This window comes from Notechis scutatus, chromosome 1, assembly GCF_049901735.1.
Source record: "Notechis scutatus isolate UNSWTSFEM ecotype Mainland chromosome 1, rNotScu1.2, whole genome shotgun sequence".
Lineage (NCBI taxonomy): Eukaryota > Metazoa > Chordata > Lepidosauria > Squamata > Elapidae > Notechis > Notechis scutatus.
In genome coordinates, this window is record NC_142009.1 from 122,086,094 (window position 1) to 122,109,058 (window position 22,965).

General features: G+C 38.4%; 1 protein-coding gene across 3 annotated transcripts in view; it reads right to left on the reverse strand.

Moving 5' to 3' along the window:
* Window positions 1–22,965, reverse strand: part of ADGRB3 (adhesion G protein-coupled receptor B3) — a 529,081-nt gene that overhangs the window by 11,229 nt on the left and 494,887 nt on the right. For all 3 annotated transcript variants that reach the window (XM_087945171.1, XM_087945164.1, XM_026665231.2), the window contains 3 exons: window positions 22,844–22,883; window positions 19,349–19,992; window positions 7,002–7,037 (listed from right to left, as the gene is read on the reverse strand). In XM_087945171.1, the coding sequence (XP_087801297.1) occupies window positions 7,002–7,037; window positions 19,349–19,992; window positions 22,844–22,883 (720 nt within the window). The remainder of the gene's footprint in view (window positions 1–7,001; window positions 7,038–19,348; window positions 19,993–22,843; window positions 22,884–22,965) is intronic.

Here is a 22,965-nt window from a genome sequence, read left to right on the forward strand (position 1 = left end):
AGTCCCAAACTTGCAAGGAGGTTAACCTCCATCATGCTTCGCTGTTGCCTGCAGACACTCATTATTGTACCACTCTCCAGCCCTTCAGTGACCAAATTACCTCCTGCTGTAGCCAAATATTTCAAATTTTGACTCATCAGTCCAGAGCACCTGCTGCCATTTTTCTGCACATCAGTTCCTATGTTTTTGTGCATAGTTGAGTTGCTTAGCTCTGTTTCCATGTCAAAGGTATGTTGTTTTGGCTGCAATTCTTCCACGAAGATTACTTCTGACCAGACTTCTCCAGACAGTAGAAGGGTCCCACTGGTTCCTGCCAGTTCTCTGCCGATGGCACTGCTGGACAGCTTCCAATGTGGGAAGTAAGCATGATGTGTCTTTCATCTGCTGCATTAAGTTTCCTTAGCTGACTACTGCATCTACAGTCCACAGTGTTGCCCATTTCTTTGCACTTCTTCAAATGAACTTGAATACCACATCTTGAAACCCAACTCTGCTTTGAAATCTTTGACTAGGAGAGATCTTGCTGAGGTAGTATAACTACCTTTTGCCTTATTCCTGTGCTCAGTTTTGCCATGGTGTACAACCTGTGACACAAAACTGTCTTCCACAACCTCACCTTAATAGCAGTGTTTGGCTGTTTATCCAGCCTTCTACACAGCTGTTTCTGTTTCAGTTAATAACTGTGTTTCAACTTACATATGAAATTGATGATCTTTAGCACCTGCCCGGTATAATTGATTAATCACACACCTGACTCTAATCCTACAAAATCCCCCTGACTTTGTGCAAAGGTAAGAATGGATGCTGTTTTGCAGGCAAAGGGTGGTCACACCAAATATTGATTTGATTTGGATTTCTCTTCTTTTCATTTACTTTCCCATGTAATTGTTAATGGATAAAAATAAACTATTAACCCTTCTATTTCTGAAAGTTTTCTTAATTTACAGCATTTTTTGCACAACAGCCTGACACTTTTGCACAGTACGGTGTATCGCTTGTAAATCATGAGGGTGGATTTCCCATAATGCTAAGCCAAATTAAGCATGTTACGTTGTTTAGCACAATACTTGAACTCAATCTACAAATCCAAAATATACAATACTATCAGACCAGATAAGGTGGTAACACTCCTAGTCCCTTCCCCTAAATATTGTCACCTGATGGGAACTAGGGACTGTGCCTTTTCCATGGCAAACCCTGTCCTATGTATCATTTTGTCTCCTGAAGTTCCAGCAGGCCTCTAAAGATGTGGCTTTCCCTCCCATATGCTGGGACAGGGCGAGGCTGATGACAAGGATTTGGAAATTTAACTTCAGCGTCAGGTTTTTAACTTTTAGGGTTTTAATTGATTTATGTTTGGCAGTTTTTACTGATGTTATCTTCGTTGACTTAACCTGTTTTTATATTTATAATTTTTTAAATATCTCCATGCTTTATTACATTGTAAGCTGCCTAGAGTCACCTTGAATTGTGAAATGGACTGCATATAAATTTAGTAAAAGAAATGGTTGATTGGGAGCCTCCCAGAGTTCAATATAAGATGAACACATACATCTACATGCATACATATGCATACTGTATATTGCCGTGATGGCGAACCTATGACATGTGTGGCACAGGTGGCACAGCAAAGCCCTCTCTGTGAGCATGCTAGCTATCACCCCAACTCAGCTCCACCGCGCATGCGCGTGTGCCTCCCACTGGCCAGCTAATCTTTGGGTCTCTGCCGTGCATGCGGGGGAGGAGGGAGGGGTGCATGTGGGGGCAGAGCGCATGCACAGACGACGCACACACATTGAATTTTGGGAATGCGCGTGTGTGAGCTTTGGGCACTCAGTACCAAAAAGGTTAGTCATCACTGGTATACTATACGTATAACCTACTTTAACCCAAGGCCTTTGGAAAAGGCCACATTTTAAGGCTATTCTAAGCATGACCAGAGGTATTTCAGAGCGAATGGTATTCCAAAGGGCACATGCTGAGATAGAGAAGGCATCTCTCTCTTCCTCCCTCTTTTTCAAATTACATAATAATATACAGGGAGTTTCTTGTTTGACAAACTTGGTTATTTGGCTAATTGGCTCTTCTACTTGACAGAGATATCTGCCTCCATGCCGAGCACATGATAGATGTGGGATTCTGACAGATACTGTGTGTGAAATACATGTGATATACATATGCTCTATATTTAAAAAGCAAATTCTACAGCAACAGAAACTTGTAAAATATCCACACTTTTGGCTGAGAAGTAGAATATGGGTGAAAGATAAAGGTGAACAGAATGTTTTTACATGTTCTCAGGAGCAGTGGTGAAATCTGCTCTTTTAGAAGAATGTCTTCAAATCAGTTGCCATAGAGAGAAATGCTAGGAAAGAGAACCACACAGAATATTTGACCTTTTAAATGGCACTGTCTGACTCACAAGGTTTACTTGATTGTGTAATTTTTCATGATATGCTCAAGGAAAAAAAAAGTTATAATTGCTTTTTGGGACTTGATTTGGTACTTCATGTCTCATTGTCTTTCTATTTAGTATACCCTTTTGTGAAGACTGTTAAGTGGATGCCTTCTACTTTGTTTTTCTTTGGGCATAGGCAAAATATATGTAAAAATAGGTTTGTAATTTTAAAAATTTTCATATAAAATTCCCCCCTTTTTTTAAAAAAAGAAGAATGCATGCATGGGTATTGAAGTATGGATGGGAAGAAGCAGACAGCTGTTGGATGTGACTGATTACCATTGTATAAAAATACATCAGTACTAGAAATCAGAACATGAGACCAGCAGGTACAATAACACTTTTATTCCCCTGATTTCCTTCTCCCCTGTTTTCCTTCTCCACTTGCATCCCCAGAATGGTTTTCACTGATCTAGCGTTCCCCAATTATGTTATGGAGACTCCCTTGGGATGGCTAGTCTTTTAAATGCAGTCTCAAAATATTTCACTTTCTTCTGTGGTAAAGGCCAGGAGGCAATCCTCACATCTCTTATTTCCTAAAGAACCTTTGGAAGAACAGAGTAATTTATTTATTTCTATGCATTTATTAAATTTATATGCTCATCAATAAAGTGACTCTAATTGTTTCCCCAGTTGTAGTATGGCTCTAAGAACTGGATCATAAGGAAGGCTGAGCACCAAAGAATTGATGCTTTCAAGTTATGGTGTTGGAAAAAACTCTCAAGAGTCCTTTGGGCTGCAAGGAGATCAAGTGAGTCATTCCTAAAGGAAATCAAACCTGATTGTTCTTTGGAAGGGCAGATACTGAAGCTGAGGTTCAAATGCTTTGGCCACCAAATGAGAAGAGAGGACCCATTGGAAAAGACCGTGATGTTGGGAAAGAGGGAAGACAAAAGGAGAAGAGGGACAACAGAGGATGGGATGGCATCATCAACACAGTGAACATGAGTTTGGGAAAACTGTGGGAGACAGTGGTGGATAGGGAGGAAGCTAGCATGCTGTGGTCATGGGGTCACACAGAATTACACGATTGAACAACTAAACAAAAACAAACTAGAGAGAAGATTCCTCTGTTTATTTCTGCCTCTAGAATTGTTCTGAGCAGAATACTATAGGAAGACAGATTGCCTGGAACACTAAATATTTTGGTCTAGTGATTAAGGCACCAGCTAGAAACCATGAGACTGTGAGTTCTAGTTCTGCCTTAGGTATAAAAAATAGCTGGATGACTTTGGGCCTGTCTCTCTCTCTCAGCCTACCTCACCTCACAGGGTAGTTATGAGAAAACTGGAGGAGGAAGGAATATTATGTACATTTGCTGCTTTTACTTTACTTATAAAAATAATAAATTAATTAACTAATTAAACATTTCACATCTGAACCATGGTTTTGTATTCCAGAAGATGTTCACACAGAAAGGTGATACAAGCTAGTTAAAATGTTCGATAGATTTACAGTGCATTTTTTAAAATTGCCAAATAAAATGTCTTCTCTAAACTTACTTCTCATGCACGTCTTTAACAATGCAATTATTAAAATACTATATCTTTTTAGTAAAAGTGTTTTTTTAAAAATACAGTTCATTACAAGATAAATGATAATGATCAACTAGATTATTTTCTCAATTGCAGGAATATTTGTGTGTAGTATTATCTTCTATTATGTACTGCTGTCTGTTTATTCATATTAATATGAATTATTCTTCTGGTCTTAATGAGTATAAATGATGATAAAGTGGTCCTAAGAGTACGTTGAATATGCAAGCTTTCAGTTTCACATAATTAATTATACCAGATTGTTCTGGTTAGCATGAACAGGAAGTGTCAGGCACAAAAAAAAGATTCCACACATTCTATATATTTAGATCAACCGAAGAAGAATACTCTGTTCTGAATAAATACACATGCTTCCAGTCCTAAATCTTAAGACTATCATCTAAAGAAACCAATGGCAATTATTTTTAAGTGACAGAATGAAGTTGTTAGGTGCTAACAACTTCTTTAAATTTTGCTGATCAGGTACATCAAACTTTCACAATGGGAAAGTGTGTTTAGGTCTGAAGTATTTGTTCAGTTAAGTTTCAATTCTGCCTAAACTCAGCAAAACCAAACATATGCATTTAGAAACATATAGCACTACGTAATTAAAATTGACCTGAGAGATCAAAAATTCCCAAAACTTACAAATACTAAAAGACTGACTATACAGAACACCATAACTTAGTTATGAATATTTAATCTGCCTACAACTGTCGGTGTTTAATAGAGGACACTTGATTAATTAATAAGACTTTAGGTCAGGGGTGGGCAAACTTTTTGGCTCGGGGGCCGCATTCACTTTTAAAATTTGACAGACGGGCCGGGTCAGCACAAGATTTTTGGGAATCGACCCCCTTCCCCCTTCTTCTCCTCCTTCCCCTCCCCTCGGAGGCCCTGAGTCAGGAGTTGCTACTGCCGGCACGGCCCACGCGGCTCCAGTCCCACGTTGCCTCGGGAAGGGAAAGGCAAAAAGGAAGAGCCGCGGCGGTGCTTTGCAACAGCAGCAGCGGCACCGGAGGTTCAGGCTCAGCGGCTCCTGGTTTTGCCTTTCCTTCCCAAGGCAACGCGACTGGAGCCGCGCGAGCTGCGCCGGCGGTAGCAACTCCTGACAGCCCCAGCCGGACACCTGAGCAGAGCCCGGGCAGAACTGCCTGTTGCTGCTGCGGGCGCTGCTGCCGGGTGTCTGGCTGCCCAAGTAAAGAACCGCACCAGCTCAGGGCAACTGTGAGGAGCAAGAGGGGAGAGGCAGAGAAGGAGGCAGAGAAGGAGGAGAGCACCTGGCCAGTTGGGGGAGGCTTCTTGTGCTGCGAAGAGGCGGTAATGATCTCGGCTCCACTCTGCTTCTCCAACATCTGGCGCTGCCCTGTTCTGTGCGCCGGCTGCTCGGACTTGCTGGGCCTGACACAGAACAGGGTGGCGCCGGATGTTGGAGAAGCAGAGCGGAGCCGGAGATCATTAGCCGCCTCTTTGCAGCACAAGAAGAACAGGTTGGTGCCGGACCATTGGAGAAGCGGAGCAAAGCCGGAGATTAGTAGCTGCCTCTTTCGGCGCAGAAAGCTTCCCCAACCAGCCGGCTGGTCTCTTCCTCCTCGGCCATACAAAACAAACAGACAGAGAAGGAGGAGAGCAGCTGGTCAGTTGGGGAGGCTTTGTGCTGCCAAAGAGGCAGCTAATGATCTCGGCTCCACTCTGCTTCTCCAACATCCGGCGCTGCCCTGTTCTGTGCACCGGCTGCTCGGACTTGCTGGGCCCGACACAGAACAGGGTGGCGCCGGATGTTGGAGAAGCAGAGCGGAGCCGAGATCATTAGCCGCCTCTTTCGCAGCACAAGAAGAACAGGGTGGTGCCGGACCATTGGAGAAGCGGAGCAAAGCTGGAGATTAGTAGCTGCCTCTTTTGGCGCAGAAAGCTTCCCCAACCAGCCGGGCTGATCTCCTCCTTCTCTGCCTGTTTGTTCTGTATGGCCGAGGAGGAGGAGACCAGCTGAGAAGCACGCTGCCAGGCGGGGGCCACGCGGTGCAGGGCAATACGCCACCGCCCAGCCCTGGCTTGGGAAAGCAGTGGGCGTTCCCGGGCGGTGGCCTTGGCCCCGCTAGCAGGGAAGCAGCTGCCCAGCTCCGTGTTGTGTGTGCAATTTTGTACGCGGGCAGAGTCTCTTTTGGCCGGCCCCAATTTTTTTTCAGAGGGGAATATTTTTTTTTCAGAGGCGGGCCGTATTAAAATGACCAACGGGCCGGATGTGTCCCACGGGCTGTAGTTTGCCCACCCCTGCTTTAGGTCCAATCCTCTCCATTCCATGAATAATTTCATCTGAGCAATTTCAGAGAATTCTCCCCAAATATATTTGAAGATAGCAGTACTCCATGTACATGCTACACACTAATCTTTCAGCAAGTGCTGCTCTTATACATAGCAACTTTCTGGAATATGGTACCTATCACAGGTCAATAGGAAGGGCGTCAGTTTAAATTGTGAAAAATATAGACTTATATGATAATACTTGATCTTTACCCTTTAATGTGATTGCTTTTAAATTAGCCTGACTTCTAATTACTCAGGAGGGAAGGAATATATCCATATTCATATGTTTAAATAGGCGGACCAATTTAAAAGTCCATGGTCCAACCCCTTCCCCAAAGAATTTCACCAGTAAGGGTGGGAATACCAAATTAATATATACAAAGAGGCAATCTGTGTAGGAATAAAATGATATGAAATGGGCTAAGGAAGTAGAGTTGTGATAATATCAAAATAAAAGAAAACAAACAGAAGTTTCTTTTTAAAGGTCATCATCTAAAAAAAATACACTGCCTGAAAAGAAAAGAAAGGCTGTACAGATTTTTTAAAAACCCACACAAACAGAATGTTTTCCCTTATAATTAAAAGCATTGATTATTGTTTGTAAATGCTGAATTAAAATATATTTAAACAAATATATCACATTGATCATGCTTTGAATCAAATGCATACAGTCAAAGTAGTATAAGTAGCATAGGGACACTTACTTCAAAGTCGAGGTCAGAATAACGTGATTTTCTCCTCTGTTAAATGTTGGTAGAAAACAAAACAAACAAAATCACACATTAATTTAACCGAGCATCAATACAGTAACAATGTTGCATTTGTTTTGGATAATACTTATTTATTGACTTACTTAATGGAACTTCTATGCTATTCTAATCGAACAGAACACTTTGATGGAATATTTGAACTGGATATAGTTTTTTTATCATATTTAAAACAGATCCACTGCTCGGCAAGAGAATAATGATTTGCAAGTCCTACAAGTGGGTCACCCCTAAATATGATTAAAACTTGATCTAATCCAGTATCTGGTGGAATTACTTTAATATTACTTCAACATATTACTTCATAAAACTCTAATTGCCCCCTCCAAAACCCTTATTTCCTTAATGTTACCATTTGAACTTGTGCAAAGGAATATAGCTTAGATTTACTTGACAGATTTTTTTTCTCAACCATCGTTTAGCCTTTATTGTCCCATTAAGATCTTCATAAATCTGAGTTTTTCAAATATTGAAACTTGCTTACAGCTGATTTTAAAAGAAATAGAAAACATGAGAACAGACCAGGTTGTTTCATAATACCAAAACTCTTTTCCTTCCTTTCAAACTTCATCAGGAGAATGCAAGAAATTACTTTCGACCTTCTACTTTTCATTTTGGTGGTTTAGCTTACATCAAAAGAAGATGTGAAAGATTGGCTAGAGAAAAGAAATAGGGTGGCCAACAGCTAATTGAATTTGGCCCTTTAAACCTACAGTGTCGTGCGGCCATAATTGTTGCCTTGATAAGAATCAAAAATAGGAGGATATGATCTGCTGAATTTTGCATTTTGGACAATTGAGCACAAAGTAGGTCCAATTCCATTTTGCATTTTGCCAGCAGGCTCGCTTAATAACTAAAGAAAAAAACATTTATATGGCCAAAATAGGCCAATGAAATTTCATTGCCATCTGTGTAAGCTCTGTAGAGTAAAAATACACATTCAGTACTCACTTCATTCAAGTGGCAATATATTGAGATAGATGGCATAAGTGAGATGTGCCTGTCGGGAATGGCATTTTTGGGGGCACTGTGACTTAGGGAAAAAGGTTTGTAAATGCATTTCAGATGGAAACCCAATACAATATGACATACATTCATTCAATTCTGCCTCAAACTAAAGATATGCACATTTACTTTTTCTTTTCAAAGCTGTACACTCTGAGTCAAGGCTATTCTCCAAAAGATAGGGAAGGAAAAGAAAAACTGAAATTAGTACTCAAACGTCATTTGCGACAACATTCTGGACAAATTATTTCTACAACTCCTATTATTTTCAATCACTATGTCCAGGGATGATGGGATCATGTGGCTTTTATTTGGAAAACCAAATTGGGTGGGCTTTTCCCACACATTTGTTTTGTATTGCCCTTTTGTTAGCCTTTTAAGGTAGACCATGTCAGAAAAAAGAGATTGATGCACTAGGAGTCTTGGAAGGCACGTTATTGCACTTAGACCAGGGGCGTCAAATTGGTGGCCCATGGGCCGGATGTGTCACACGCAGGCCACGCCCACCCCAGAGCTCCAAGTGATGGCAACATGATGCTGTGAGTTTGACACCTGTGAGTTAGACTATTATAATAGAATCTTGAAAACCTGTCAATTCTCACCTCTACTTCAGATTATGCCCAACAAAATCAAAGTGGTGTGATTTTGAGTTCACACTTTCTACTTTTTCCAGGACACATATTTTTTTCTATAATAGTTTGTTATTTCTGTCCTTTTTCTGAATCAAATGCACATTTCTTTCACATATGGGGATAAATAAATCTTGTCTAAACACATATAAGACTCTTGTGTGTTGACATGCACACATAAAAAGTTAGGGTACTGATAAGAAATGGGGGGAGGAAAAAATTAAATGGCCTCTGCTGCAAAGATGTTGCCCTTATATGAATTACCAGCATTGTTTATTTTTAATTATACCCAGATTAATGTCACAGGAAGTAAACAAAATTGAGCCAAGTCTGAAATATTCCATCTATCGAAAGGACAAAGTTGCAACCCCTAAAGTTGGCTTCTTTCAACAATGCATTGTTAAAATTAGTCATGGGATGAAATGCTAAACTGTAGCTGACTGACAATAGACATGAAAGGTTCTAACATCTTTGTAACTGGACCGGAGAAAAGGAACTGCAGTGGAAGTATACAAAAATGAGGCCTGTTTCAGATACAAAAAACTATAATTTAGTTTACATCTGAACAGAGTCAGACAAAGGGAAAATCAGTGTCGTGTAATGGTTAAGGTGCTGACCTAGAAACCAGGAGACAGTAAATTCTACTGCTGCCTTAGGCATGAAAGCTGGCTGGGTGGATCGAGTTGGTCCTTCTCATTCAACTCTTAACAAATAAATCATAATTCGTGAGCCTTGTGACAACTCACCTCACAGGCTCCTCCTCACAGAAGGAGGAGAATTTACTTTCTCTCTTTCACTTAAAGTGAGACACATACACATCCTTTGTCACACAAGGTTCCTGAATTATGATTTATTTGTTATTAAAATGTATTATAGAAAAGTAGAGATCTATCAATACCATTTATGGAATTGCAAGAGTCTGATGTTTACTTAAGGGTTCTGTCTGAAACTTCTGATATCTGAAAAGCTACTTATTAAAAATAATAGGATGAAATCAGGAACAAGCCTAATGTATTCCCAGACCCTAACAACTGGAAAAAGAAAAACCGATGACCGTTTTCCACTTCTTTAATTACCCAGGTAAATATAACTACGATAAAATATAAATTCAGGCAATAGGCTGGGGAGGAATCTAAAATGTGAGAAAAAGAAGACTTCAGTGCGGTTAATTTTACATCAGTTCAGCTTGCAACTCTTCATAGAGAGAGCTTTCTTGGTATAATTCTAGATCAACTTTGAACTCTGCTCAATGAAGGACAAAAATAGAAGAGCAGAGAAGGATTGTTTTCATAGCCCAACCTGCATTACACTGTTGGCAGGAGGAAGATATGTTCCAACCCAATGACTCATGAAACTTCTTTTGGGGTGAAATGGAGGATAAATGCCTCCTGTGTGCTTTCATCTAATCAGCAACCTGATTCATTACGCCAGACATTGCTCAAAATACATCAGGCAGTGGAGGCCTTAATGGAAGGAATAAATGCAACATTTTGGTGAAATGTTTTTGGCAAAGCTTGCACCTGCATTTTCATTAATATAAATCTCTTTCATCAATGTTTTATAAGTCAGTGAGAGATTAAATTTCATATCCAGGGGCCCCATTCCAGAGGCAAAAGAGAATTTGCTTTTCCCTCCACAAAATTAAAGCAGAGGTGAAATGTTTGGTCCCTTTTGGTATTTCTTGTAAAAGAAGTGAACATAGTTTTTTCTTCTGCCTTAAATATCCTTATATATGTCTTCCTCTTTTTGCAGTCCTAGTTAAGAGGGATGAATGCAAGATTGGCAGGTGATTAACCCCCAATTTAAGTAGGTATAGAGGAGTTATTTGGTATGATTAAACATACTATGAATGTAGTGAAAATGGCTGCTTCCTAATAGTTCCATAAGATCAACCTAATATATATTTGAAATTATATGGGAAGGAATCAATGCTAAATTGTATTGAGTACCAATGAGGGAGTTTTATTTAATTAGTTCCTCAAACATTGGCAGCAATGGAAAATGTTTGTTTGTATAAAGTTTCCAAACAAAGCACTTGGAGGGAAGTACAACATTTGGTCCTACAACATAATCGTATTTTGGATCGGACGCCACTTGCTGGTATGCAAATTGAAAAAAAAGTCAAAAGAGTACCTGCATTATTCCTTAGGCTGATGGATTTCATTCTTATAATTCTACCTTACTTTTCAAAAAGAATACAGGAAGTATTTGGGTAAAATAGGAACTCCATGAAAGTACAAGCTTTTAAATTCTTTTTTCTTTGCTGTTTTGTATAGGTAGTCCCCCACTTATTACTGTAATTGAGCCTAAAATTTCTGTTGCTAAATGAAACATTTATTAAATGAATTTTGATCCATTTTACGACCTTTCTTGACACAGTTGTTAAATGAATCACTGAAGTTGTTAAGTTAGTAACACGATGGTTAAATGAATCTGTTTTCCCCATTGACTTTGCTTATCAGAAGGAGAGAGAGAGAGAGAGAGAGAGAGACAGAGACAGAGAGAGAGAGAGAGATGCCAAGACCTATTTTTAAACAAATCTGCTACCAGATTCCCCTCCCCCCCCACATTCATCTCAATACTGAACATATTTGGTAAGCTCTATTGCCTTGTTGAATTAGAACATTATTTGAAGTAAAAGTTCCTGCTCAAAGCTTTAATGGCTTCTACAGTAGTGCAATTTTTCCTGGAAAGTTATTTTGCTCATTTTGAGAGGATGAGCTTTTTTCTCTCTAGCAGGATGTCTCTTGAAAAATGCCTCTCCTGAAAATGTATGACAGATCTATGACTGCCGCCATATTTTATGTGTTTTTCTGTTTCATTTAGACAGCGAGAGAGCAAGTGAGAGCGAGAGTGAGATGTATTTAATTTGGATTTCTTCTTCCCTAAGTGCCCCTCTTCTTTTGTCTGTGAATCAAAACACCTGGAATTTACAACTTTCCTTCCAGGTAAAAGTAAGATCAATAGCTTTGTGGTGACTACATGTTGTTTCCCTGGGGAAAAAATGGAAGTGGCGTCTCTCTGCCCTCTTCTAGGCTGCCTTATTTCAAATTCCTATCTAGTCTACAGACATGGGATCTCCCATTGAAGGACTCACTAGGCCCACCCTGCTTAGTTTTTTGAAAATTAGCCAAAATCAGCTAGTTCCTGCTGTAACTTGCTTAACATCCAATTGTCTAATTATACTCTTTCAAAGCACTCTCCAGTTTAAAAGCATGCACATTTGGACTGAAGAGGTGGTTCTTCAAGAGATTTCCTTTCAAACTGCGAAATCAAACTAAAAGAAAGGTTGCTTGTCATCTCTGCAGAGAACACAAGCCATGAGAAAACCTTAATGTAATAATTACCAATTCATTCTAAAAAATTTTTTGGTAAAGACTCTTAAATAAGTGAGAATATGCTGGGATCAGATCAGGTTGGTGTGGAAGGAATGAGATTGCTTCAATCTCAGACCGTGTCTTTCTGTTACAACTCACAGCCTGTTGGAGTTAGCGTGGACTTGGTTGAGTCACAATTTTTGCATCGTTTCAAAGATCCAGATTTTAAAATGTTTGAGATACAAAATTGCAGCAATTTCTAAGAGGGAGCAGTGAAAAATGGCTTTCATTCCAGTGATACACCCCAGCTCACGTAGTCAAAGTTATCATTTCATTTCACTGATTACCTAACTGGGCCTTGGAAGGAATTACCTTCACAATTCAGAAAGGAAATGAAGATGAATGTGGTTTTGCCTTCCCTAGTAGTATCTTAGAGCAGCTGTGGCCCATGGGTCACCTGTGGCCCTGGACAGCTAGTAATGCAGCCCCACAAGATCATAAAGTTTTAACATTATGTGATTTATATGCATTGGCTATATTATATATTTATTTGTGGCCCAAGACAATTCCTCTTCACTCAGTATGGTCCAGGCAAACCAAAAGGCTAGATTACCATGCCTTAGAGGAATGTATACTTACGATTTATATTGACTGTTTCCTAGTATGATTGATTGCTTATTGTACCCTATGACTATCATTAAGTGTCATACCTTATCATTCTCGACTCTTGACGAATGTATTTTTTCTTTTATGTATAATGAGAGTATTTACACCAAGGCAAATTCCTTGTGTGTCCAATCACATTTGGCCAATAAAGTATGCTATTCTATTCTATACAAAATCATCCAGCTGATTTTGAACAACTTGTTTTCTAATATCTTTTTTAAAAAATAGTCTAAGATTTTTTTGTGGTATACAGCAGGTCCTAATGGTGAGAGAGTGATCAAGAAGACAAATGAATGTAAGTAGCCAGGCTTGAGTAGTAAGTAGGATGGTTGTATGAATGGCTGGAATAGCTCTCTTTCCTTAATATTTATTGGCATCTTTACTGCTATGCATAGCAATAAAGTCATGGACAAATTATAACCTACAGCTGATGTTCATCTTTTCCTTTGGATCCTCAAGTGGTTATATATAGGTCACATTAGCAGTATGCACTATGTTCTTTAGACTTATTGTTTAGATTTATTGTTTAGTGTTCCTTCATAACTCATGGTTATTGCATTGCTGTATTTATGCTGTATTGTTATTGTATTGCTCTATTTGTGCCACTGTTATAAATAAATATAGGTTAATAGTAGTGGGAATTTTTATTTAATTTTGATTCAGATCCTATTTATTATTTGTGTAAATGTGTACGCTTTGCAATATGTTAGTTCATGCTTACATATATTTACACTGGTTGCTGGACTCATGAAGGAGTCTATAATAGCACATTTTAAAAAAGTATTATTTGCAATAGTATCATGATTAATGATAGGCCTCATCATTTATTTTATTGGTATAACTGTCTTGAGAAATGCTTGGCGTTGGTAGCAGATCAGTATAGTTTTACTAACAGTAATATCAATTAATTCGTGTTCAATTGTCCTAGTTATTACTGTATACATGTAAAGTTTTTAAAACTTAATTTTAATTTTTAAAATTGAAAAAAATTATACATGCACATATTAATATAACATTTTGGAGTCCCCCAAATAAAATTTTGTTAACAGAAATGTTTTCCTAGCAGCCACATTGTTGCCTGAAGGCCTTTCACACTTTCACACAACCGTTGCAGCATCCCCATGGTCACACTTGGAACTGACTCATATTTATGATGGTTGCAATGTCCTGGAGTCACATGATCACTTTTTGTGACCTTCTGACAAGCAAAGTCAATGGGGAAGCCAGATTAACAGTCATGTTTCTAACTTAAAAACTGCAGTGATTCACTTAATAACTGTCACAAGGAAAGTCGTAAAATGGGGCAAAATTCATTTAAAAATTGCCTCTCTTAGCAACAATTGTGATCATAAGTTGAGGACTACCTGTAATCCACTGGAAAAAAATCATCTTGATTTGGAAGAATTTGGAGTTTGTAATGGAGCAATGGGGGTCTTCAACCTTTGTCAATAAAGCCACCTATTTGACTGTTAACACACTCTTGAGATGGGTCTATGACAATTCATCACGGCCAACTTCCCATGGACAACTTGCTGCAGGACAGCTTGCCACGGCCATCTCGCCACAGAAAAACTCACTGCAGGACAAGAGTTACCCTAATACCAAAGAAACGGTAGAATAGAATCATTAAAGAAATGATGCAAATGACAGAATGATAAGTGAATGGCAAAAGTTGAAATACTTTTTATTTATTTTAAATAATTAAGTAGAATTGTTAAATTGTCCTGCAACGAGTTGCCTCACAGTGAGTTGGCTGTGGAGAGTTGTCCTGCGCCAAGTTGCCCTTGGTGAGTTGGCCATGGTGAGTTGGCTGCAGTGAGTTTGCCGCAGTGAGTTGTCTGTCACAAGTTGTCCTATTCCCCTTGAGATATCTAAACAATTTAACCATTCCCACTTTGGGTGACTTTAGAGAATGCTGAGGCCTTTGAGTTAGAATAGAATAGAATAGGAATAGAATAAGAGAGTTGGAAGGGACCATGGAGGTCTTCTAGCCCAACCCCCTGCTTAGGCAGGAAAGCCTATAGCATTTCAGACAAATGGTTATCCAATCTCTTCTTAAAAACTTCCTTACGTTTCTTAAAAACAGTGTTGGAGCATTTACAACTTCTGGAAGCAAGTTGTTCCACTGATTAATTGTCAGGAAATTTTTCCTTAGTTCTAGGTTGCTTCTGTCCTTGATTAGTTTCCACCGATTGCTTCTTGTCCTGCCCTCAGATGCTTTGGAAAACAGCTTGACTCCCTCTTCTTTGTGGCAGCCTCTGAGATATTGGAACACTGCTATCCTGTCACCCTTAGTCCTTCTTTTCATCAAACTAGACATACCCAATTCCATCAACTGTTCTTTATATGTTTTAGCTTCCAGTTCCCTAATCATCTTTGGATGGAAGTTGTTCATCCATGCTAAATAATATAGTTACTGAAGCACTAAGTGAACATATATCATTATAGGATGCTATTTTCTTACAATCAATGTTTCTTAGGAGCCAGGGTGTTAAATGAGTCACATTACTTTTTTTTTTTTCTGTTGTATGTGACTATGCATAAAAATAATCCTACATTTTCTACAATTGCTATATGTCTAATCAAATTAGACAATGTACATTTGATACTTGCAGTAAAAATAAATATTCAAAGATCAAAGCCACTAAGAGCTATTTACTTATTGTAAATACATAATAAATCATCCATTTTCTATGTTCTTCTTTAAGTACAAAATACTCTGAATGCATCCTGAAAAATTTGTTCAGAATTGCTGCTGAAACCAGGAACTGGAAGTTTTATTTGCCTTATTATAGTTTGGTAACTAATTTCCTAGTTAAACAATTCCTTTGATTGCCTTGGCACTCTTTCCTCACTTTTATTATGCATCTAACAATAATTGGTATTGCATTTTCAGATTTTAAAATGGATGAGCACAGGCCGCAAATCACACCAGTGCCCTTTTCTAACACGACTAATTAATTACACAGAAGTAACGATAATATGGCAATGTAAATTATGTAAAAAGCTATCAAGATAGTTGGGGTTATGATTACAATGAACCTTGAGAAACATGTCATCTGTCTAAATGCACACTCAGTGGCAGCATTTAGTGAGTCCTTCTTTTGACTAAGGGGGAACATGCCAAAAACTAGACATTTCTGCAGATGTTGTCAGGTCCAAGCAACTGAGAATGACACTTGGAGTTACTTCTGAATAGTTGCTTTCTGCCTACAAACAGAATCTTGCCAGACTCAAGCAGTTAAGTGAAATAACTTTAGATATTTATACAGTATATAGATAAGGAGAGAAGCAACCTAGATCTAAAAAGAAAGTTCCTGACAATTAAAACAATTAATCAGTAGAACAACTTGCCTCCAGAAGTTGTAAATGCTCCAACACTAGAGTTTTTAAGAAGAGATTGGACAATCATTTGTCTGAAATGGTATAGGGTTTCCTCCCTGAGCAGGGGTTGGACTAGAAGACCTCCAAAATCCCTTCTGACTCTGTTATTCTGTTCTATTATAAGGAAGAACTTAAACAGGGTTTTACCAAATACTCAGATTTGGCACAGGATGTGGGATAATATTAAAATATATTCTATGAATCGCTAGGGAGAGTCCAGCCTTGTTCTCTTTCCTCCCACCAGACATCCCAAGCAGATTTAACAGATAATCAGAGTTGGAAGGGACCTTGTAGGTCATCGAGTCCAACCCCCTGCCCAAGCAAGAGACCCTACACCATTTCTGACAAATGGCAGTCCAATCTCTTCTTGAAAGTCTCAAGTGATGTGCTCCCACAACTTCTGAGGGCAAGGAGCTCCATTGTCTCTTTGCTCTCTGTGAAAGAGTCCCTCCCTCCTACAACTCCAGACTATATTCCTTCACAGAAGTGATATATCCATCTATAATATGAATGCCAGCTCAATACGGTTGTACTGAAGTCTGTAGTATGCTATGAAATGGAATAGATTGATTTTTTTAAAAAAAAAATCTGAATATTTTCTTTTCTCTCATATATTGGGTGGATTATATATTTAAGGTGGAACAAACCAATGATATAAGAAAATAATGAATGCTAAGATAATTGAAATGCAAAGCAATTCAGAAGCAGAGTTGCTTCTAGTCTCATGCTTTGCTCTCTAGATGTGCTTTTCTTGTTATCAACTTTGCTTTAACAGATTTGCATTCATACATAAGGGATATTACAGAGACAAAAGAGGGAAACGGATCTGGTTCTGTCATGCCAGTTATTGTTCCAAATACCAATAGGTAAATGACTTAGAATGCTTAACCATCACTTAACATTTGCTGCATCCAAGAAACAGCAACATTAACAGAGAAATTATTGTCGACCAGTATAAGGAGATGCCTCATCCCTTGCGAACAAAACCAATAAATGTATAAGATTTCCAATATTGTCAATGATTTTAGAGGCATAGTAAAGGAAGGAAAGTATTCCCATCAGCAGATGCTCTGCTGAACTGGATCCTGGAAAGTCCAAACCTGGTTCTTATTCTCCTACCACTGTTTCCTGGGACTAGGAAAACCTTACAATGTTGTGGAAGGGCCTGTTTCCCCTGCCTTGGGTGTTAACTGCTGCTCTAACTCTTCTCACCCTTTTCCAGGCATCCCATTAGATCTGGTGACACTTTGTGCCTTCTCTCCTCCATTCTTCTGCTTCCTTTACATCCTTGACTTGCTTCTTTGCCTCCAAGAGCTTTCCATTTGTAGTCAAGTTTCCCAATCCCTTCCACTCTTCATTAATACAGCCCTCAGCAGTCTGACTTACTTTTTTCTTGTGCAATTGATGACAACAATACTTTTTTAAAAGGTCCCGTTTCAAGATAACTATGTAGTATTCATTTGAACGCTCTCTTGAAGTTAGCTGAGCTATTTTTCAATTAAATTTGAAATTGTCTATTGGATGTTAAGCCCAATTTGCTGAAGCAGGAGAAAGCTGTCTGAAAATCACTCAGTCCTACAAAGGTACCCCAACAGCCCAGTCCAAATTTTCTCAGCAATTCATTGTTTGTAAGAGGCCTTCTTGTAGAGCATGAAATACGTTTCATGTATATGTTATTGGCAATGTGTGAAAAGTTGACATTGTATAGAGTGCCTAGAAAATCTATAGAAAGTGTGATGTTTTAAGCAAAGGGTGAAATGTCTGTGTTATTTTAATATGCGACATACTTTCTCTAGGCTTTGTATACAATATCTAGGCATTATGCAGAATGACAAGAATGATTTAGGCAAAGTATGAAAAAAGAGTAATGAAAAGAATTAAGGTTAGGGTTAGCCTAACCCTAACCCTAATCCTAATTTTAACTCTAATCCTTTATTGAAAAGACATATATGAAAATTAAAAAATAAATGCAAAATAAAGCACAGGGCTTTCTTTCTGGAAAAAAAAAGTCCCATATTGATCTATTTGTTCCAACAAGGAAGGCTAGAATAACATTTTAGCGGGATTATTTTATACTTTGGTGGTTTGCTTTTCAACATTGCACAAGATACCAAGGAAGGGTTTCATACTTCAGCCCTTTTTTGGCATTTTACAGATTTCCTAGATATTCTGCCAAATGCTTAATTTCACACATTGATGATAACATATATATAGACATGTGTATTTATGATAAATATAGACAATACATTAGAACCTCTCTTGACCTCTCTATTTCTGTTTAACAAGGTCCATTCAAAATGTCGAGATGCATAGAATACAAAGCCAGTCAAGTTGTACAAGAAGCAAGGCCTAGACCCTGAATCACAGAAGCCTCTTCCCATCATTCAAACAAAAATACAACAGTTAATAAAGCAATGCTTTGCCTCATCACACTAGTTAATAGTATGACCAGCCTAATAATAAAGAAAAAGTGAAAATAAATCAAATTCTGTGATATTATTTGAAGTGACTAAACATCCAGGCTCTTAGGAAAGGAAAGAATATAGAGTTGGTTTATTTGATCAACCTTAAAATAGATATCGTCTCTGGTAACTCTTAATGGACTTTTGGTGGCAACCAGAACTGAAACAATAGCGTCATGGATTTGTTTATATATAGGAAGGGAGACATGGGAAGAAAATTACTTGTTATATTTAATATAACAAATGTAACAGGATACATTACTAAAATTATTTATACCTGTCATCATAAAGGGGGAAGTCATTTCCTTGTATATTTCTTTTATTTTTCTAATATTTTTTCTTTTCTATTTCTTTATTTCCCCACCTTTTTTCCCCCTGCACCTTCCCCTTTTACTTTTTATCATTTATTGTTCAGTTTCTCTTAGTTCTGTAATTAAAATCTTTTATACAATTGCTGTCAAACAAGGAAAGTTCTTCATAAGCCATTAGCACAAGAATAACTGCAGAAACATGCATTAAGCCCAGAGAGATAGGAGTAGAGGGAAAGAAGGGAAACATAGACAGCCTTGCAAGATTCTGATACTACAGCCTATTTCAATACAGTATAGTTCTATTTTTTTTGGTGAAGTTGGCCTCCTGATTTGGTCTACCTTGTAAGGTGTAGGGCTGACATTCCAGCAGCATGACAAAACTGTTGCATGCTGCTTGTTTTTGGTATGCGTGTGTGTGTGTAGGCCATTCCCATTTGTGTGTAAGCCATTCCCATTTGTATTTGACACAACGAAAACAGGATGCATGCACTCCATTTCTACACCACTAACCTCCAAAGAACTCATTGATATGGTTGATCCTGTTTCGCTTCTTGCTAGTCCTGTGCTATCGTCCATCTCGGAAGCTATGAAATTCTTTACAGCTGTGCGAGGTTCAAAAGGCAAGTTCTGCATGTGTTCCTGGGTGGGGAGATGTTGATCTAAACTCATACTGAACTGGTCCATTACATTTGGGTTCATACTAAAATCAGGATTAACTTTGTAGTGCAAAAGCCTTTCGTGAGGCAAGGTCTCCATGCCTATATTCAACTTGCTGTCATCCTTCAGAGATGCCTGTGTGTTCATTGAACCTCTAGGCATCACAATGTAGTCACTATCCATCATGCGGTCCTGAGGGTGGACTATATCCATGTCTGCACCTCTCAGGTTGTCATCAGTACATAAATAGACAGTTCGCCGTAGCTCAGAGTTGTCTTTTTTAAGACACTGGTTAGCTAATTCACTCATGCTCATGGGCATATGCATGCCTCCCGACTGCTGAATGATCACTTTAGAAATTATATTCCCGGGCAACGTGGAATAGTTCATTCCTTCGGGGTTGGCTGTCTTCTCTTCTTCATCATCATTCAGGGAGATTCTAGATAGGGTGCCTGTTATCGTAGCTGCTCGGCATGGCCCAATGTCCTTATGGAGAACTGTGAATTAAAGAGCAGGAGCACAAATTGATAAATGCCTCCCAAATTAGAAGTTGGACACCAGCTGAAAGAATGTCTTTAACTCATATTTGTGCTGGATCAACCTTCTTCAACTTGGCCACAGATGAGTAGAAACTACAATTCTTGAATTTTCAAGCTGCTTTCAGCCTGGATAAAGGAGGGGGCCAAATTGAAGAAGGCTGAAAAGTTTTAAACAAAGCAATTATGACATTATACATATCAAAGAAAAGGACAATTGTTTAGGATTAAATTATGAGAGAAGGAAAATGATTTATTTTAGGATCTACTCCATTTTTTCCTTCCCTTTTTTCCTTGTACGCTAGCTGAAATCAAGACTCGTCTTGATATTATAACATGTATAGTTACTGAGAATTATATGTGGTGACAAATTATTCTATTAGGAGATGTGTGATTGCTTTTCTATTTTCAATTAAATAAAAAACTATTTGCCTTGAAGCAAGGATATAGATGAGAAGGACTAGACCATTTCAAGTCTCCTTGTAATGTAATTCTTAACGAAAATGGATAAAAATCCATTTGAGAAAAGGGTCATTAGATTTTTCCTAAGTATAAACGTCAAATCACTTCAGCCAGCCACCTTTTATTAAATTTTTCATTTAGAGGGTCAGATTTTAAATCGTCAATTTTTAATGATGAAGCCTGGTCCTATTTACCACAAAACTGTCTTTTTTCAAGAGAGTGCTTCTCCCTATAGTTTCTGAGCAGAAATGTTTGGGGAAGTAGTATCACATTTCCTTTGGTTTTAAGGAATTGAATGAATGACTCTGTTTCGAAAATCTAGCTAAAAATCACAGTATCATTAAATTGCTAAAGGAAGGGAGATAAAGGCATCATTATGAAGTGCAGATGTAATTAACAAGCTCAAATGAAACTAAGAAACTAAGAAAGCCATTTCAACTTAATGAAACAGTATTAACATATTGTTTGCAGTGATATATAAGCACATTGATTGGAACAATTTACAGTTTGCCATGAAGAGTTTCTTTCTCTTGTGTTTGACACAAGAGAAACTCTTCAAGAAACCATCACTAGACTCAATTATTTTGGGTAACCTGTGTCCAATCTCTAACCTCCCCCCGCCTTTTTAAGGAAAGGTTGTTGACAAAGTGGTTGTGCAACAACTTCAAAGGATTCTTAATGAAACAGATTATCTGGACCTCTTTCGGTTAGGTTTCAGGTGGATATGGGAGGAAAACAGCACTAATCATGCTTTTGGATGACCTCTGTTGTGAGTTGGATGGGGGTAGTGCATTCATCCTTGGTCTTCTTGACCTCTTGACAATCTTTGATACCATTCATCATGGTATTCCTCTGGACTGATTATGTGGGTTGGGGATGGATGGAACTGTATTGTGCTAGTTCTTTGTCTTTCCCTGGTGCTGGTACCAATCGATGTTGATAGGGAGTGTGAAGACCTGCCCCCAGTTCCTACTGTTTGAGGGTGGGCACATGCTTGAGAACTCTTCTCCTGTTTGAATATACATGAAGCTTCTGGTTAAAGTCATTCATCATCATGGAGTGAAGTATCATCAGTATGCTAATGATACCCAGTTGTATACCTCTGACCTTAAGTGAACTAACTGTGGCTGCCCTTTCTTGGTGTTTCGATATGGTGGAGGTATGGATGGGGAACAACAGGTTTCAGCTCAACCCTGGCAAGACTGAGTGGCTTTGGGTTTTGCGATTTTGGGGTCTTACCATCTGTGGAGCTGGATGAGGTTGAACTACCTCACAACTATCTCACAACTCTTACATAAAGAGAAGATAGCAGTTATAGCTAGGAGGGCCACCAGGAAGATCTCTGCACAGCCTCACGTTGCCAGTTGTGCCTGTTCCTGGACAAGCAAGTCTACTCTCAAGTTGCACATTTCCCAAATGAATTACTGCAACAAGGAACCATCCTTGAAGCAAAGCTGGCTGAGGAATTCTGGGAGTTGAAGTCCACAAGTCTTAAAGTTGCCAAGGTTGGACACCCCTGGTTTAGAGCTTGCCAAGTGACTATATTTGAGGTTTTCCCTTGCCTGCTTTTTCTGTGTGTTTTTTTGTTTTTTTTGGTTGTAATTTTGATTTTTAAAATCGGGTTCTTAACCTGGTTTTAAAGGGGTTATTTACTGATTTTTGGATTTTGTTTATTCATTATTTATTGGGTTGCTTTTAATTATTTTGAAAACAAAACCACAAATGTCAGATGGGCAACTGTACAAGTTAAATAAATAAATACATACAAATAAAATAAATAAAAACTGAAGCTCAGATCTGGTGGATCATCTTCACTCCCTTAGATTTTACTGAAGAACTTGGTGGGCAAAGTTTCTAGCTTATAGAAAAGGGAACTTTATACTCTTTTATATTCAGTACCTTGTGACTGATGAAAATCGGTGTTTTATTGAGCTATAGCCATATTTAATCAAGCGCAGCATTAACTGAATATGGAAAAAAATATACATATGTATATGTGGGAGTTATATGGGTTTATGTTTATCAATTGAACTTCTGCTCCAATTGTAAGTACTTTTCTTTCCTAATCATTTCACGCTTGCATATGCAGATGATTTGATGTATACAGGCTCAGATGCTCTCTCAGAGAAGTTGTTTTTAAAACCTTGTAGCACCTGAGTTTTCCCAATCCACTTTTTTAAAAAATGTACATTTTCTCATACTCAATTTATACAGTAACACTACGTTTATCAAATTTTGAGCACCTCTTAAGATTTGTAGGCACCCATATGTTGTTAAAAAGGAATCAAATCATTCAGAAGGATAAAGCTACTTTTAATTTTCTTTTCATTTGATGCTCGGAAAGCCTTACCTGACCGACAAGCAATGTCCACATCTTTTTCAAAATCTGTCTGTAACAATAAGAAATAGAAGTAAAATGAGACAACTGTTAGCGATCATTAGCTGAAGGTCAAGCTAAATGTGGAATGTGAC